Source organism: Homarus americanus, unplaced genomic scaffold, assembly GCF_018991925.1.
Source record: "Homarus americanus isolate GMGI-L3 unplaced genomic scaffold, GMGI_Hamer_2.0 scaffold22250, whole genome shotgun sequence".
Classification (NCBI taxonomy): domain Eukaryota; kingdom Metazoa; phylum Arthropoda; class Malacostraca; order Decapoda; family Nephropidae; genus Homarus; species Homarus americanus.
Window position 1 is genome coordinate 12,468,341 of NW_024741189.1, and position 19,803 is coordinate 12,488,143.

Here is a 19,803-nt window from a genome sequence, read left to right on the forward strand (position 1 = left end):
CCTGTTTAGAGTAGCAGTTTACCCGCCATAAACTTCACACCATTAATAAATTTAGTTAACATCCCGTAGTGACAGTTTACCCTGGTTTACGGAGGACTTAATTTGCATATTGATGTTGTTGATGAGATAAAATTATGGTTTTATAACGAGGGAGAAAAAGGTCTTGTTTATGTGTGCTAGTTTGGGAGGGTGTCCCAGGGGTAAGGGGGAGTGTGTGTGTGGAGAGGATGAGGAGGGAGGTTGGTGTATTGTGGGGAAGAGGGGTGTGTGAGAGAGGGAGTGTGTGTGGGGAGGAGGGAGGTAATGTGAGGGAGGAGGGAGTGTGTGTGTGTAGTGGGGCAGATTCTGTTAGGTTAAGTGAGGGGATAGGAGGGAATTTTTGTGAATCTCTCCCTTCCCTCACCTCTCACCTCAACTCCACCTCACCTGCCTCTTCTAACATATGTAGCATGATGGTAATTGTAGTGTCGTGCAGTGTAGTGTCGTGTAGTGTAGTGTAGTGCTGTGCTACATTGCTGGGAGAAGCTTGAAAAGGAAACATACACGTCCTGACAGTACACACACACACACACACACACACACACACACACACACACACACACACACACACACACACACACACACACACACCAACTTACTTATTCTTCCTCTTCTTTCTCTTCCCTCTCCTTTCTACTTCTTTCCTCTTCCCCTTTCCATTGTCCTCCTCTCCTATCTTCCCCTCTTCTTCTCCCTTCCTCTCCTCCTCGGTTGAGACAAGTGTTTTGTGAATCTGGACACCGTGTAGAGGCGCCTTGGTAAAGTGTGTTGTTCACGAGCACTGAGAGCAACAGGGCATAAAACTGTGATGGGGGCAGGGAGGGAGGGAGGAATGGGAGGGAAGGATAATGAGGGGCAGGGAGGGAGGAGGAAAGGGAAGGTGGGAGTGGAGGAGGGAGGGATTTGGTGAGAGAGGGAAGGAAGGAGGAAGGGAAGAAGTGAGGAGGTGGGAAAGGAAAACTAGAGGGAGGGAGGGAGGGATGGAGAACAGAAGGTGTGGGGGAGGGATGGAAGGAGAGAAGGAGGGAGAGAAAGTAATCAGTGGTTGGTGTTCACTACAACACCAGGAGAGAACGTGTTCAATACAGGTACCTCAAGAACTACAACAAAGACGCCACCTTTGTGTGTGTGTGTTAGTAACCTTGTAAGCCGTGTTTATAAAGTTCTTTGATGTTTGCAGAATTCCTTCAAGAATTTTACTCCTCCAGAATCCCGTCCCGTCCCGTCCCGTCCCGTCCCGTCCCGTCTTGTCTTGTCTCCTCTGCTGTAACATATGGCAGAATTTACTACAAAAGAGTAACACTGTGAGGAATACAGTTTTCGCCTCATAAACGCCGCCAGAGCCTGTAGGTAAACACAAACATCAAGGGACTTTGTAAACACCTGAGACCTCCTGGTGTCGTCAGTAGGTCGCCGTCGCCGCCTCTTGACCCCTTCAGGTGTCGGCCAGGTAATTACTCAGGTGGTGCTCTCTTTTTAAGTCACTCGTGCAGGGAGCTTACTAAGATGATGTCAGGGGGTTGGAGGCGTGTGGGTGCGGGACTGGGGGGTACTGGAGTGGGAGGAAGGTAAGTGAGAGACTGTGAGAGGACAAGTACAGTTTGGGAAGAGTGGGAACGAATTTAGAGGTGATAGAAAATGGAGTGAGGGAAGGAGAGGAAGAGTACAGAATTTGACTGTGTAGGAGTGGGCGTGGCAGTATCACAGTGTAGGAGTGGGCGTGGCAGTATCACAGTGTAGGAGTGGGCGTGGCAGTATCACAGTGTAGGAGTGGGCGTGGCAGTATCACAGTGTAGGAGTGGCAGTGTGCAGTTTCACAGGTAGGAGTGGGCGTGGCAGTATCACAGTGTAGGAGTGGGCGTGGCAGTATCACAGCCACACAGTGTAGGAGGGCGTGGCAGTATCACAGTGTAGGAGTGGGCGTGGCAGTATCACAGTGTAGGAGTGGCGTGGCAGTTTCACAGTGTAGGAGTGGGCGTGGCAGTATCACAGTGTAGGGGGAATGGCAGTATCACAGTGTAGGTGGGCGTGGCAGTGTCACAGTGTAGGAGTGGGCGTTGCAGTATCACAATGTAGGAGTGGGCGTGGCAGTATCACAGTGTAGGAGTGGGCGTGGCAGTATCACAGTGTAGGAGGGCGTGGCAGTTTCACAGTGTAGAGTGGGCGTGGCAGTATCACAGTGTAGGAATGGAATGGCAGTATCACAGTGTAGGAGTGGGCGTTGCAGTATCACAATGTAGGAGGGGCGTGGCAGTATCACAGTGTAGGAGTGGGCGTGGTATCACAGTGTAGGAGTGGGCGTGGCAGTTTCACAGTGTAGGTGGGCGTGGCAGTATCACAGTGTAGGAGTGGGCGTGGCAGTATCACAGTGTAGGAGTGGCGTACAGTGTAGGCGTGGCAGTATCACAGTGTAGGAGTGGAGGCAGGGGGCGTGGCAGTATCACAGGTGTAGGAAGGGGCAGTATCACAAGTATAAGAGGGGGCGTGGCAGTATCACAGTGTAGGAGTGGGCGTGGCAGTGTCACAGGTGAGGGAGGGGCGTGTCAGTATCACAGTGTAGGAAGGGGGCGTGGCAGTATCACAGGTGTAGGAAGGGGCGTGGTAGTATCACAAGTATAAGAGGGGCGTGGCAGTATCACAGGTGAGGGAGGGCGTGGCAGCATCACAGGTGTAGGAAGGGGGTGTGGCAGTATCACAGGTATAAGAGGGGGCGTGGCAGTATCACAGGTGAGGGAGGGGGCGTGACGGGGAAGGATGCACATACAAGGTGTGACCATCTAGTATTACAGTGTGAGCGGCGCTGCTTCCTCCACACCTCAAACCTGTCCCAAGTTATCGTACCGTATACCGGGCGGGCGGACGAGTGTGCCAGGGTGTGCCAGGGTGCTAATGCGAAGGTGTTCAGCCCACCACCACCACTTCATGACTGCTCAGGAATGCCGCTACTCCTGGGCTTATTCCTGGCCCCTCGCTCACCAGAAAATCACTCTATTTTCACTAGGATGAGAGGCGTCTGGTTGTCTCCTTGAGCCTTGGCGTACTCGTGGTCGCCTCCTGCACGTGTTGTTGACGCTTGGCCAAATATGTAGGTATTCTGGGGGAGGAATGTTGTATATTACATTACGTGAGGCACCACGCCCACGCCGCCCTCTCTTATCGCGCCGCCCGAAATAGCCGGGGTAAATACTGAGAGCGTCTGGTGTGAGGTGCCGACGGCCTTCCCTCGCGGCCACTGATCCCGCGGCACCTTCACCTCCTACCTCACTCTATGGCCTCCACCCCCTGGCCTCCAACCCATTACATCACCCCATAGCCTCCATCCACTAACCTCACCCTATGGCCTATGTTACCGTGGTAACATTCTCGTTACCTACCGTGCTATGTGTACTATTCCAGATGTTACTAAATGTTACATAATACTTCCTTGAGATAAATGTACAGTATATATCGGGTGCCTACAAGAGAGCTCAGGCAATCAACTGGCTCAGCCATGTTAATATTGTTATTATTATCCACTCTGTATCTGTGTTTTTCTGGCTAAAAACTGTTTCAATATCACCTCGTGGCCTCTAACCCACTACCTCACCTGCCTTGACTCGCCTGCCCATTTAGGGGTAGTGTGGATGCAGCATACTGTGAACGTAGCTCCCTTTTTATCGTCTCTCTCTCTCTCTCTCTCTCTCTCTCTCTCTCTCTCTCTCTCTCTCTCTCTCTCTCTCTCTCTCTCTCATCTGGTAGGTAATCTTCATTAACCGTAGCAGGTAAAACAGATTAATGAGATGTATATTGTGTGATTTTTAATGAAGGAGAATGAACTGAATCATTACCTTAGCTGTGTGTTGGTAACTACTTCTCTCCCTCCCTCCCTCCCTCCCTCCCTCCCACCCTCCCTCAGGCACAGGAACCCTAAACTCCTGAAGTAATCAAACTGACGCGGTGATCCATCCGGGGCTGGCGGAGATCACCCGACAACTACTGACGAAGTAAAATGATCAGTAGGTGAAGCTCACGAAGACGTCGGAGTGACTGTCGCCTGGGTGGGAAATGGCTGCTGGTTCTCCCCTACCCCCTCCTTTCCTTCCTTCACCCCCTCTGCAGCCCCCTACTCCTATCCTCACTACACACACACATCATTACACCATCGTCAATGGGAGGTCGGATCATGGACTGTTTTAAGGGTTAGTGGTGGTGAAGGTGGTGTTGAGGGCTGAATTGGTGACCAACATTGTGCAGTGGGTCATCCCTCCCTTCATCCCTTCCTCTCTCTCCCTACACAGACAGTCAGAGAGAGAGAGAGAGAGAGAGAGAGAGAGAGAGAGAGGACACTTGCATTGATTCAAAATCCACATCCGTTTGACGAGGGAGAAACTGCAGAAGGAAAAGAGTGAAAGTTGAATTTGTAAAGACGCGGAGGCCAGGAGGGTAGGAGGCCAGGACGCTAGAGGCCGCCCACTGGTTCAGGTTCCTCCCAGGGGTAAAACAGGAATCCGTCGACAACTTTAAACTAAGTAACAAAGTTTAGAATGACTCGGCCCTGATGGTGAACAAAATTCCTCCCGCCACCGCTAAGGTTAGTGCAAAACCTCTCACTGACGACCTGACCTGACCTGAGATCCATTGGTCACGCGGGACTGAATTGAAACCACTAGAGGAAACTTGTGAATCAACTTTTTTTTTTAGAGTATCAAACACCTTATCAATGCTGTTACTTGATGTTCGCCAGTGGGTTACCGTAACTTGAAGCGACGCCGGTGCTGGCAGAAGGCGGGCAAACGCGCGTCTGTTGCCCCAGAGAGGATAATTATAACCATGTCAATAACAAACTATTCAGTGAAGTAACGGATACATTAAACTCTCTCGATAACGGACTTCTCCTTAGCAGAAGCCTCCCAACATCGGAGAGGGCTTTGCAAAATTTAGTCCGGTATTGGGAGGGTTTTCTTGTACTGCCTCCAGACACCGTATATAACATCGTTAGTGTGATTCATTATAAACTTGATCGACCTTCTCTCCCACAACAAGTTTAATCAGCTTTGTGGATCAGGCTATTTAAGAAGCTGTCATGCTGCCCTTCTTACCGGGGGGGGTAGGTAAGGTTAGGTTGGGTTTGGTCATTACCTTGTCCATCATCATCATCATCATCATCATCATCATCATCAAGGTCTATCTTATCAGCTTCTTTATAAACTCTATTAAACTTTTGACTGTTGTGAACGCCATAAAATTTCTTGTCATTCCTTCGTCAGGTAGTTCCTCGCCTTTCAGAGACTCACCCACCCACCCACCCACCCACCTACCGGGTCACTGGAAGGATTAATCTGGGTGTTTCAAGAGAGTGTAGTGGTGACTGGATATGGGTGGGAGGATGTGGGTGGGTGGATGTGGGGTGTGGGTGGGAGGATGTGGGGTGTGGGTGGGTGGATGTGGGTGTAAGGTGGGAGGGTGTTGGTGAGTATTGGATGAGGGTTTATGGTATAGGTGGGAGTGTATGGGAGAGGGGAAGGAGTGTATGGCAAGGGGGAGAGGAAGGGGTGTAGAGATCGTGAATGGGGTGGGGTGAGGGGTAGATGGGAGGGAGGAAGGGAATGGGTGTGATGGGATGGGAAGGGGAGGTAAAAGATGGAATAAGTGGGGATCGTTGTGTGAGAGAAGGAGGGGGAAGGAAAAAAGAGGGGGGGGGACGATGTTGGCTCGGGGAGGACAGCACCAGCAGAATGTGGGTCAAATGTCTCTCATTCTTGGCTCGCCACTCTTGCCTCCGACCCCTCACCCCTTCTTCCTCTTTCCCTCCACCACCTCTCCACCCCCCCCACCCCTCCTTCCCTATGCTGTTGTTGTCGTTGTTTATGATGGTTGTTGTTGTTGTTTCTTGCTGTTGTTCCTTGTTTTGTAGTGTTTTGTTTATTTGTTTGTTTGTTCCCCTTCTCTTCTTCTCAGCGTCTCGTAAACACCAGTGGACGGTGTTGCAGCGTTGGTAGCCGTGAACGCCGGTGGGGAAGGAGGGAAAGGAGGTGTGGAGGGAAGGAAAGTTTGGAAGGAGGGAAGGTAGGATGCTGGAGGGAAACCGGCCTGGCTCTCCCTTGCCCTCCCATGCCCTGGTGTGGCCTGTTCCTGCTCTGGTGTGGCCTGGTCCTGCTCTGGCCTGGTGTGACGGGAATAACACCATACTCAACACGCCCCTCACTCCACCACCTGACACAAGACTCCCGTGTAAACTTCAGATTCACATTATTGAATTTTCCCTCCCAACTTTGGCCGTGTGATCGCCTAGGATACTGCGCTCGGGCGGCTGTTGAAGAATGTGGGGGGGGGGCTGTATTTTTACAAAGATTTCAGTTCACACTCAACCACCTCCTCCGCCATTTTCCACCATCGTCTCCAACACCGCCTCCACCACTGTCATCACTACCATCTCCACCATTACCACCTCCATCATCATCTCCCTCTACTACCATCACTACCCTCACCACCACCGTTTACTTAAGGTTTTCGGGGGGAGATGTTGATCAAATTTTAGTCTTTTGGTTTACTAGATGATGATGATATTGATGATATGTCTACAGTAGGTTAGGATACGCTACGTTAGGTTACGTTAGGATACGTTAGGTTAGGTTGGTTGTTCGTAGTCCAGTCACCATCTTGAGGGTTAGGCAATATGCTAATGACACCCAGGTTCCTCTCTTCCTCCTCCTCCTCCTCCCTGTCCGTCTCGAGTCGATGTGATGGTAGCGTCGCTGTGTCTATATCCGCTGGCCGTTGAAGTGTTGTGTTTAGATGATGTTCAAGGGCTTGGGTGGGGGGGGACTTATTGTGTTTATTTTGTCTTTTCTTTGATGTTTTTAAGAATTTGTAGCGTGTAGGGTGGGGGTATGTGGGGTGTGGGCAGGGTGTGGTAACGTGGGGAGGGTGTGGTTACGGGGGGTGAGGGGAAGGGGTGATAGGAGTCTTTGGTGGATCCGAGGTACCTGATTGGTATAAACATGGAGTGAGGTGACGCGGGAAGGAAGGAAGGAAGGAGGGAGGTAAGGAAGGAAGGAAGGAAAGAGAGAGAGGGAGGTAAGGAAGGAGGGTGGGAAGGAAGGAAAGAGACAGACAGATGGAGGGAGGGAAGGAAGGAAGGAAGGTAGGAGAGAAGGAATATTTGGCAGCAGAAAAAAAAAACTCCTTCTCCTGATTGGTCGCTATTCATCACTCTCCTGCCACCTCATTGGCTGTCATTGATACTTCTTCTACTTGATTGGTTCAGATCGATTCATCTGTACACCAATTGGGTATTATCGATATCCGGGACACTGTGAATAGTCCCCCTGCCCTCCCCTGACCCCCTCCCGCTGTCTCTTGGTCACGAATTTTGAGTGTGTGTGTGTGTTTTGGTCTCATGGAAAGGTTTCATGTGTGGTAGGGTCCCAGTGTAGTAGTTGCCACAGTGGTAGAGAGCCAGTGTGGTAGAAAAGCTTTGCAATTACTAACTATGGTGCTTTTCCGACAGAAGTTGCCTATTTTATCACGCCTCACCCCCACCTGCCCCATTTGCATTGGAATATTAATGGTATTTTGACGAGGTGTCTGAATGTCGATTACCCACCATACCTCTCTCTCTCTCCATGTGTCGCTTGGTATATTCACTACTACATGTTTATCTTGGGTGGGGGCTGTTTCAATTTTTGGGTGACATACATTGAAATGTGTTTTTGTGTTTATATTATTGTACATATACTGGCTAACTTTTCGTGTTTATTTATTTTTTATATTTATTTATTATTTGGGTGGGATTCGTAGAAGGTTAGGCTAGGCTAAAGTGATGGGCAAGTGAGCTGTCAACTTAATCCTCTTGCTGGAGTAATGGAATTGAACCCCCCTTCCCCTTCCTCCCCAGCTTGTACATGTAAAAATCACGCCCACTACCACATCACTACTTAGTACCTACCACCTATATCACTAATTTACACACCACCACCACCACACTATCACCATCCACCAGCACCACTCAGCCTGACACCAGATGTATGAGCCTTGACGTAGGAGGAACCTTATCACCTCCTCTACCAGGTTCACAATGGCTCCTGTCCCTTGTGTGTGTGTGAGAGAGAGAGAGAGAGAGAGAGAGAGAGAGAGAGAGAGAGAGAGAGAGAGAGAGAGAGAGAGAGTCCTTTTTCACACCGTCTGAGTACCTTCCCCCTCCCCTGAGAGATGTAGACATATTGTAGGAGTAATATAGAGCGAGAGGCGCAGTACTTCTTTATCCTGACGAAGGCGGAGGCGGGGAGAAATCGCCTGCCTGGGCCCGCTCGGTGTACGGAGGATCCCTGTCAGCTGAGGTTAAGATTTACGGCGTTGTCAGGAGCCATTTCTACATGTAGGTCCTCGACACACACACACACACACACACACACACACACACACACACACACACACACTTCCGGGTCGGCTCTTTAATGAAAACATGAATAAATTTATACGTCTGTAATACTGTGGTGTATGTTTCTTAATCTTTCATTTTGTATCGTTCAGATGTTGTATTTCTTTATTTCTTACTAATGATAATAATAATAATAATGCTAATAATAATAATAATAATAATAATAATAATGATAATAATAATAATAATAATAATGATAATAATAATAAATTTTTCCTCATTCCAGGTAAGAATCTTTAAGGAGGAAGAGCGTGGTGGTTCTCAGGTGAGTTACATTAAGTATAGTGTTTATTAGTAGCATAACACCTGCAGCTGACCCTCATTAGTTCGTCCCTTACCTGTCTAACCTCACCTGTCTGTCCCTCACCTGTCTGTTACACTCGTTTACCCACGTGAATCTGTCCTTACACTGTCTTCACTTCTGTCACTTTACCTTTATTTCTTCTTCTTCTTCTTTACTTACTGTTTCTGTCTTCTTCTCTTCCATCTCCTTAACATTGTTTTTTTATCTGTTCTTTCTTCGATTATTCCTCCATTGTTCGTCCTCCAAACCTGCCAGGCCATAATTACGTGGCCTTTTTCTTGCACCTACACACTTACCCCTTTCAGGTGTGTGTGTGTGTGTGTGTGTGTGTGTGTGTGTCATCGACTCTTGGCCTCGGGGTGAACACCTGTCTTGGCCGTGAGACATTTATATATGCATTGTCTCTCTCTCTCTCTCTCTCTCTCTCTCTCTCTCTCTCTCTCTCTCTCTCTCTCTCTCTCTCTCTCCACAGCCACGTACTGTTGGTGGAGTAGGTGGTGGAGAGAGTGGTGATGGAGATGGTTCTGCAGGAGGAGGAGGAGATGGTGGAGGAAGAGGAGTTGAGGGGCAAGATTAAGAGGCGTCACTTGTACAGTAAACAGACGTGGTGGTTAGGTCAGGTCAGGTCAGGTCAGGTCAGGTCAGGTCAGGTCAGGTCGGCCATCATGTGACCACCAGACAAGTCCACCAGGGAACAGAACTGTATCCCGGTGTTCAATAAAAAAAAAAATATATAGATTGAAGAGTGATATGGCGGTGCTGGTGTGTCGGCTGTTAAGTGCTGGTGTGTCGGCTGTTAGTGCTGTTACGAATGACGTCAGCTTTATGAACGTTTCCGTATAGCGCCATTTTTAACAGCTTCGCTCTATACATTCCGGTTATTTAGATGTGAACAATTGAACTTTTTTTCCCGAATTTTGCTTTATGGGTGTATGGTGGGAGTGAGGGGGGGGGGGTGCTGCAGTGACCACCATCACTACTACTACTACCTCCTGAAGGTTTTATAAGACAATTTACAGTATAATCCCGCTGGTACAGGAGCCACTAACAGCCGTGGAGTGAGTCGTACTATTGGTTTATGTGCAATAGTAATCGGTGAGTTATGACAGTCAGACCACCCCCACCTGCCCACCCCCACCTGCCCCCGCCCACCAGCCAGCCACTCTTCATGCCGCCCTTGTTATTGTGACAGTGACCACCATACCGTTATTAAAATACTGTGTCGGGCGTATGAAGTGAACACCGCTTGTGTGTGTGTGTGTGTGTGTGTGCGCGTGTGTGTGCGCGCGTGCATTTGCGTGTGTGTATGTGTTTTGCATAAACTAAGTATTTTATTTTATAACTTCAAAATAAGACCGAAACTCAAGAACTTGTGTCTGGTCTTGAAACTTTAAATGATTAACTTTGTGTCCGCGGGAGGATCTCTACCCCCTCCACCCTCCTCAATCTCTTACTTTAAAAATAATGAAAAGAGAATTATAAATATACTGTACATATAATGAGATCAGTAGTGTCAAATAATTGCGTGTGTGTGTAAGAAGCAGGTGTGCCAGGAGACACACACACACACACACTCTGTGCAGGGGGTCGAGGCTATGTTTATCCCCGTGATCCACCACTACCTTCCCCCTGGACTTTCTTGGCTCCTTAATAATATCTCCCGCACTTGTCGCTCGTGACGGGATACTACTACACTACTGAGAGAGAGAGTTCAGTCAGGTAAACTTAATTGTATGGAAACGTTCACTTGACTGCCTCGTTCCTTACTGTGTTTTGGTTAGGTTAGGTCCTGAACGATGGAGAGTACTGGTGATGATAGCTCTCTCATACTGCCAGGGTGGAGGAAGGTGTGTGTGTGTGTGTGTGTGTGTGTGTGTGTGTGTGTGTGTGTGTGTGTGTGTGTGTGTGTGTGTGTGTGTGTGTGTGTGTCCTGCATCAAGACGTAATTACTGGCCTTTTGGCTGTGTGAGTGTGGACGGAATACTGAGTAGTAGAGGCGACTGCTGGCCCAGGTGTAAACAAGACGTGGAAATGAAGGGGCAGTGGTAATGTGTGTGTGTGTGTGTGTGTGTGTGTGTGTGTGTGTGTGTGTGTGTGTGTGTGTGTGTGTGTGTGTGTGTGTGTGTGTGTGTGTGTGTGTGTGTGCAGCCATGAGACATCTTCAGTACAAAGTAAATCATGTCATGTTACTATGCCGAGAGTAGGGGGTTGATGGGGGGGGGCAGTGTGAGGAAGACTAGATATTGGAATTGGGGGATGTAGAGAGGGGGGTGGAGAGGATAGGAGGAAGGGGGGTGTGTTGGCACAGTAGTCATAGCAGGTCTGGTTGGTGTAATGTGATCATGTTAGTTTAACTGTCAGGTGAGGGGGAGAGCCAGCCGGCCACTTATCCTCCCCTCCCCTCACCTCCTTCTCTCCACCTCGCCACCTCCTCCTTACCCTCCCCTCACACATTCCTTCTCCCACCTCACCCCCCCCTCCCTTACCCTTCACCCTCTCCGTCGCATTCCATCTCTCTCTCTTGCTCCCTTTCACTTCCCCATTTCTCACAGAGGCGTTCATCTACCTTCTTCCCTTCAATGGCACCTCTCCTCTTCCCTTCATCATGTAATTCCTCCCCATTCCTCCTCCCCACCCCATCCACCTCCCCATCCACCTCCCATCCCTCCCCCTCCTCCCTCCTTGACATACCTCCTCCACGACCTACTTGACGTCGTGCCATATAGCCTTGGCCACCTGTATGTAACCCCTTGGGGAACTGTACCGTGTGTGTGTGTGTGTGTGTGTGTGTGTGTGTGTGTGTGTGTGTCCTGACTGACGTTACAACAGTGTGTGTTTGGGGGACATATCAGAGGTCGGACGGACAGCTAGACGGTCGAACACACCTCCACCTTCTGTCTCTCTCTCCTCACTGTCAAAGATTACTGTCTGTATTTTTATATTCTTCCCGCCAACAGGAGGTACAGTTAACTGGCTCACTAAAGTCACTGTTTTGATATGGTGAAAAAAATGGCGTTAGTTATCCATTGAGACTCGAGCCTTGAGTAGATTATTGCATCTCCTAGTCTCATATAACCTAACCTAACCTAACAACCTTCAAGTACAACATGAAGATTGGAGCCATATAATGATGCGTGACTAAAATATTCCTGTATTTTGGTTCAAATTTTTCATAATGGCGTTGATTTTACACAGAGACTTGACTACAGTAACTTGACCACCTGTTTGTTTCGTTGGTTGATTTATAATTAGAGGATAAAACAGTGTGTGTGTGTGTGTGTGTGGGGTAGTGGTTGTGGAGGCTGGCTGGTGTCTGGACCCCCTGTCAGATACTGTTGCCTTGAATTTCTCAACCCAAACACACTGGCTGGACCTGGCTGTGTGTAGTGAAGACCTGACCTGTCTGTATCGAGAACCTGAACCTGGACCTGGCTGGACCTGACCTTGGCTGCTGCTCACTGGTGCTGTTCACTGGCCGTAGGTGAGGACAGCTGCTGCACAGTATCTCAGACTGGCGGACGGACGGATGGACAGTGGGCAATATATATATATATATATATATATATATATATATATATATATATATATATATATATATATATATCGATAAAATCACACGGGAAAAGGGAAACAACGGAGCACCTTAACTTTCGTCTTTATTCAAGACATCTTCAGAGGCAACTGGATTACAAGATTTGTCTTATCCACGTTTTCATTGTTGATCTACATGATTATATATATATATATATATATATATATATATATATATATATATATATATATATATATATATATATATATATATATATATATATATATATATATATATATATATATATATATTATGAAACCCTGGCCAGAGAATTATTGGTAAACCTAACCTAACCTAACTTAACCCAACCTCCCAGTTTTAAACATTTATTACGAAAAAACATAAATAAATAAATAAATAAAACAAAACCAATAAAGAAAAAGAAGTTGTATTTTCATTGGTAGTCCAGTATGTATGCATGTATGTATGTATCTATCCTACACTACAGTACGTTGTATATTAAGTGAACTAAGCGGAACCAGGCGGTGTAGTTTGATTAAGGCGTGTGACAGACAGCTGACAGCGGGTGTAGGAGGGTGTAGGGGTAGGCAGATGAAGGGGGGAGGGAGGGTTGGGACTACAGCTGGTGTTTGATCTGACCAACCACCACCTCCACTCTGATGGGCGGTGGTGGGTGGAATGGGTGGTGGGCTGGGATGGGGAGTGGGTGGGATGGGTGGTGAGCAAAGCCAGTGCCCGTGTCACCGTCACCCTCTTGGTAGTGAACTTCTCCACACACCTTCCACCTCTATTCATCTACCCCCTCCTCTATCCACCTCTTCCTCTATCCACCTCCTCCTCCTCCCACCTCCTCCTCCATCCATCTCCTCCTCCATTCATCTCCTCCATCCACCCCCTTCTTCATCTACCACCTTCTTCATCCACCACCTTGACTGACACTTTAAGACCCCTCCCCCAAGACCCCCTCCTCCAAGACCCCTCTCTTCTAAGACCCCCTCCTCCAAGACCCCCCTCTTCTAAGACCCCCTCCTCCAAGACTCCCTCCAAGTCCAACTGTACATCAAAGACTCAATCTCGTCTTGTAGTTGATATTTTTTTTCACAATTCTTGGTCAGGTCTCTCAGGGGTTCGTTCATTTTATATTTACCTAAACTGAAGATAGAAAGGTGATGACATGAAGTGGTGGTGTGGTGTGGTGGTGATGGTGTGGTGGTGATGGTGTGGTGGTGATGGTGTGGTGGTGTGTGGTAGTGTGGTGTGGTGGTGATGGTGTGGTGGTGAGTGGTAGTGTGGTGTGTGGTAGTGTGGTGTGGTGTGGTGGTGGCCTTTAAAACGATAGTAATTGCTATGTGTAATTTACGTTATTTAAGGGAGGCAGTTAACCCTTTGAGGACGATTGGTTAACCCTTTGAAAATTATGGTTTAACTCTTTAAAGACGCTGATTTAACCCTTTGAGTATATTAGTTTACCCCTTTGATTCCTAACTTTATTGAGTCAGTTAGATACATATGAAACATTGAGACTGTATCATTATTTCGTAATTTAGGTTAGGTTCTCACATCACCAGTAAAGGGATAAATTTAACCTAAGAATCCGAGAGAATCAATAAAGTGATCTAAAAAGACACGGAACAAATACAAAAAAGCAACAAATCAACACTTAAGAAACAACAAACACAAAACAAAAAAACACACACACACACACACACAAAAGTAAAAACAAACTCCACAAAACAAACAATAAAACACAAAACCAAACAAACCTTACAGCGGAAATTCCAACATCTTTTTTCCGGCAAATTAAGGAAGAAATATTTTGCTGTTATCCCTTAAGGCTGTGTACACTCTGGCAGGTTGGGCTGAGTCGCCACGAATTTTAAACAATAGAAAGAATTTATTAAAAGCTGGGCCCGGGCGGTCTGACGTGTGTGGTGGAGGAGGAGTTTGGTTGAGTTACATTAATATGGTTGTGTCATGGTGGTGGGGGGAGGGGGTGTCATGGTGGGGGGGAGGGGGTGTTATGGTGGAGGGGTGGTATTGGTATGGGGGTAGTGTTATGGAAGGAATTGGAGGAGAAGGAGGAGGGAAGACGGAAGAGGAAAAGGAGGTGGTGGTTGTTTTGTGCTTGACCCGTACCATGGGTGGCACAGTGCCAACAACCCTGTCAAGTATCTCTCAACCACCACCACCACCACCACCTGGTAGTCAAGTTAATGCTTTACGATGCTCCATAACTTGTGGCATACTGCAGGTGGTGTCAGCTGGGTGAACACTGTATTGTGCCAGTGTATGTATGTATGGTGTAGTGTGGGTGTAGGGGTGTGGGTGTAGGGGTGTGGGTGTAGTAGTAGTTGATAACGTCTGCCTCATGTACCTCTCAGATGGTTGAGTGGTCCCTCCACGCCTCCATGGCCTCACCAGCTGTCCCCGATGGCCCGAAGGGGAGAGAGAGAGAGAGGGGGGTACGGACTCCTCCTGCTACTACATACTGCCCTCCCTTCCCTCCTGCCTACCCTCCTTCCTCCTCCCTCCTCTCCCTCCTTCCCTCACTAGTACACTCTCAGGCTTATTAAAAACTTTCATTGTTTATGTGTGGGCTGTCAGCTGTTTTTGTTGTTTGGTAGTAACGTGTTGGCATCCCTCCTCCTCCCTCCTTCCTCCCTCCCTCCCTCCCTCCTCCCTCCCTCCCTCCTCCTCCTCCCTCCTCCCTCCTCCCTCCCTCCCTCCTCCCTCTCCCTCTTTCCTTTTAAGTTGTGTATTTTCAAGTGTTATTATTGTTGTTATTTGAGAGTTTGTGTGTGTGTGTGTGTGTGTGTGTGTGTGTGTGTGTGTGTGTGTGTGTGTGTGTGTGTGTGTGTGTGTGTGTGTGTGTATGTCAGTTGAAGTCTATTCATGTCTCCTCCTCCTCTTCTTCTCCCCTCTTTTTTCTCCCTTTTTTCCTCCTCTTCTTTTTCCTTCTCCTCCCTCTCCCCTTCACCTCCCTCATTCCTCTTCTTTTTTATCCTCCTCCACCTCCTCTTCCTCCTCCACCAAATTATCATCATACCCATAAAGCTCATTCTCAGGCCAATTAGATAAGAGTGAACGACCTTAACCACACCAGCCCAAAGTATTATGGTTTTGAGTCTTATTATACTTTAATGTAATAGATATAAAAGTCTTATTATCTTGCAACACACAGAGAGAATACACACAACTCTACGGACACGTCACACCACATTTGACTTACTCGCCCTCTGCAACAATCTTCCTCCGCCATTATTACCTTTACGTTACTGCTGTGGTTATGTTGGCTATGTTGCTGTTGTGTTGTTGGCTTTATTACTATTGTGTTGCTGTTGACTTCTGTTGGCTGTTTTCCTGTGTTGTGTTGTGTACCCTAAGGGGATGTGTTATTAAAGTGTTTGGAGTCAGAAATATGGGTGTGAATGGGTGATGGGGTGGGGCGATCAGACCAGGGGTGGGGGGAAGGGTGGGGCGATGAGTCAGGGGAAGGGGTGGGGGTGGGGGAGAGTTGATCATAAGAATTCAATCCGTCCATCAATTGCTGAAGATGTTGTGTGTTACCCCCGTCATGCAGAAAATGGCGTACAAAGGTATTAGCATAATTTGTCTCAGCATAAAAGGAGTGTGTGGGTGTGTTATTATGGAGGGAGGAGGGAAGGAATGGGGGGAGGAGGAGGAGGAGGAAGAGGAGGAGGAGGGAAGAGTAAGCGAGTCTCTCATCTCTAGGAGTGGTGAGAGGTGGAAGGAGGAGGTCACCAAGTTCCCCCTCCTCCACCTCACTGTCACCACCACCTCCAAGACGACGTACACACACACACACACACACACACACACACACACACACACACACACACACAAACACACACACACACGCAGAACACACACACACACACACACACACACACACACACACACACACACACACACACACACACACACACACACACACACACACACGCAGAACACACACACACACAAATTAATGCATTGTGTCGAGCTGTGAAATGCATTCAGTGGACCGCCAACACGTTAACTCTATTTACAGGTACGTGAGATGAAATGTGATCATGTCCAGAGCTCGGCCAATAGGAGGTAAGGATGTTTAGAGTCTAGCCAATAGGAGATAAGGATGTTTAGAGTCAAGCCAATAGGAGATAAGGATGTTTAGAGTCTAGCCAATAGGAGATAAGGAAGTTTACAGTCAGCCAATGGTGGTGTTTTATTATTCGCTATACATATATATTGTTATTGTATGTAAACAGATGAAGGGTTCTTGCTGAGGCTGACCACGGTGATCCTAGATGATTGATGTGTGTGTGTGTGTGTTAGTTAGAGAATCAGGTGTTTGTGTTTGGAACCTCCTCCTAACCTAACCTAACCTAATTTAACTGAGGGAGGCCCAAAAATCATACGGTCGCTTGAGAATCCACGTCAGGTATCGTAGAAGGATTAAGGTATCGTAGGTAAGAGACGACGACACACACACACACACACACACACACACACACACACACAGGCTCCGTCGTCGGGTCGTTTATGTGTTGGCACTTTTAACTCATAAATCAATGTAGGAATCTCTGAGGACTTTCGTGGGGGTGGCAGCAGCACCGCCTTCTGCCTTCCTCGACACCCCCCTACCGCCTTCCTCCCACCCCTGCCTGCCGCCCTCTGTCAGTGCCCTTGCACCCAGCGCCCTGTCAGCCACGCCCTGCACCAGCGCCCCTGTCAGCCACCCTGCACCCAGCGCCCCTGTCACGCCTGCACCCAGCGCCTCTGTCAGCCACGCCCTGCACCCAGCGCCCTGTCAGCCGCCCCCTGCACCCAGGGCCCTGTCAGCCACGCCCTGCACCCAGCGCCCCTGTCAGCCACCCCTGCACCCAGCGCCCCTGTCAGCCGCCCTGCACCCAGCGCCCCTGTCAGCCACGCCCTGCACCCAGCGCCCTGTCAGCCACGCCACCCAGCGCCCCTGTCAGCCGCCCTGCACCCAGCGCCCCTGTCAGCCACGCCCTGCACCCAGCGCCCTGTCAGCCACGCCCTGCACCCAGCGCCCTGTCAGCCACGCCTGCACCCAGCGCCTCAGCCACGCCCTGCACCCAGCGCCCCTGTCAGCCGCCCTGCCCAGCCTGTCAGCCACCCTGCACCCTGCCACCTTCAATAACGATCTCTATCATCGACCTCATTATCCCACGATTGTTGCAGTATTTCCTCCCTACTGTGTGTGTGTGTGTGTGTGTGTGTGTGTGTGTGTGTGTGTGTGTGTGTGTGTGTGTGTGTGTGTGCATTATACTAGAAGCTGATCAGACTTGAGCTAGTAGATGGGAACTTATTGTGGATGCTAGTAGTCAGGATACTATTAAAACTAGCACAGGTAAAGCAATTAAGGTGTTGTGTTGGCCTGGGTAATGAAGGACCAACAGGCAGTGGCTAATTTAAGATAACCTAGAGTGATGGGGGTAGGGGGGGGGTCAAGATAATGGTATGTTGATGGGTCAGGGTAGGGAGTTAATCCTTGGAGGGAGAGAAGGGAGGGATTAAAGAGGAGGAGGACTAATGGATGACAAGAAGGATGGAGTTTGTTGTGTGAGGAGAGAGAGCATAAGGGAATGTAAGTGCGAGAGTGAGGGGATGAGAGAGGGAGAGGATGAGAGAGGGAGAGGAAAAGAGTAAGTGAGGGAGGAAGCGTGGAGATAGTTACCCCCAGCAGCGTGATGGAGGAGAGGGAATAAGGGGTAGGAGGGGGTGGATCAGCGGGACCCCAAACCCCACTATTATTTAGGATGACACAAGTATTTGTCACACACACACACACACACACACACACACACACCACACACACACACACCTCTCAACACCAGCACTACCCTCCCTCATCACTACTACCCCCACCCCACTGCCCCTCCCCCCCCCCACCACCACATTGCTATTCCCCGTGTGGCCGCCAACTAATTTTTGATGCTCTGTGGAATCAGCTGAGTCTGGCTTTAGCTGTGGTCAAAGCTTCTTTAAGGTGGAGAGCCTGCTTGGTGTGGATGAAGACAGGTGGTGGTGTGGCTGAGGAGATGGTGTGATGGTGGTGTGGTGAAATTGTGGTGTGGCTGGTGAGATGAGTGGTTGCTGGTGAGATGTGGTAGTGTGGCTGATGAGATGGTGTAGTGGTATGGTTAATGAGATAGTGTGGTCATGGTGTGGTTATGGTGTGGCCGGGGTGGTGATAGGGAGAATCGAAGCCCCATTAAGGAAGAGAAAACTGACACGAATCAACAACTTTACCAAACAACTCCGGGACGAGTCTTTGGGTCGGAGCGCTTGGGTCTCGGGTGTCAACAGAGATATGGTTATAATCAACAGAACTTCGATTTTGAGTCAACAGAGAGCATCTTACAATCAACAGAGCATCTTACAATCAACAGAGTCAACAGAGAGCATCTTACAATCAACAGAGTCAACAGAGAGCATCTTACAATCAACAGAGTCAACAGAGAGCATCTTACAATCAACAGAGAGTTTCTTACAATCAACAGAGTCAACAGAGAGCATTTTATAACCAACAGAGTGGATCTTGAGGCAACAGAGAGCATTTAATTTTCAACAGAATTTGTATCTTGCGTTAACAGGGACCCTTTAGTGTGATTCAAAATATACAGTGGTTCATCATGAGGGAGGGAAGTTGGCTGCCGAGGAGGACCTTACTCGAGGAGGACCTTACCCGAGGAGGACTTTACCCGAGGAGGACCTTACCGGAGGACCTTACCCGAGGAGGACTTTACCCGAGGAGGACCTTACCCGAGGATGACCCTACCCGAGGATGACCTTACTCGAGGAGGACCTTACTCGAGGATGACCTTACTCGAGGAGGACCTACCCCGCCTGATGGGCCATTTGTCATCATACTTGAGAGATGAAGACTTATGATGTAAGGATTATGAAGTTGAGGATGGTGGTGATAATGGTGGTGATGGTGGTGATAATGGTGGTGGTGATGATGGTTATTGGGGTAGTGATAGTAGTAGGGTGATGATAATGATAGTGAAGATGATAGCTGTAATTGAGTATCATTATAATTGCGTGAAAATAGCCTATCATTGAAGAGGATAATGTTATCTCATGTTCCAGGGAGTCATTATAATGTTGAAGACGGTAGTGAGTGAATAACATTATGACATTATACAACATTCATTTAGTACAAGGAATGCGTCATGATACACACACACACACACACACACACACACCAGTATAATAGCAGCAGGTGTGTGTTATCAGCAGATATCGACCCCCCATAACCTATTAACGACAATTAACTCGTTAACACCACCTAACTACCTGGTTAACTATGCCTCCCCACCTTGTTTGAGGCTCGACTACCAATCCCTAAGATGCTAACTAACCTCCTTAACTACTGCTGATGATTGTTGTTGTTGTTGTGTTGTAATTGCTTGTACAACACTTGGGGTCGGAACTGGGGATCTTAATAAACAGTTGTTA

General features: G+C 48.5%; 1 protein-coding gene across 1 annotated transcript in view; it reads left to right on the forward strand.

The window, feature by feature from the left end:
• Nucleotides 1–18,903, forward strand: part of LOC121875765 (E3 ubiquitin-protein ligase mib1-like) — a 149,779-nt gene extending 130,876 nt beyond the window's left edge. The window contains exons 13-14 of the mRNA XM_042380450.1: nt 16,904–17,519; nt 18,670–18,903. Coding sequence (XP_042236384.1) covers nt 16,904–17,519; nt 18,670–18,903 — 850 coding nt within the window. The remainder of the gene's footprint in view (nt 1–16,903; nt 17,520–18,669) is intronic.
• Nucleotides 18,904–19,803: the final 900 nt, after the last annotated feature.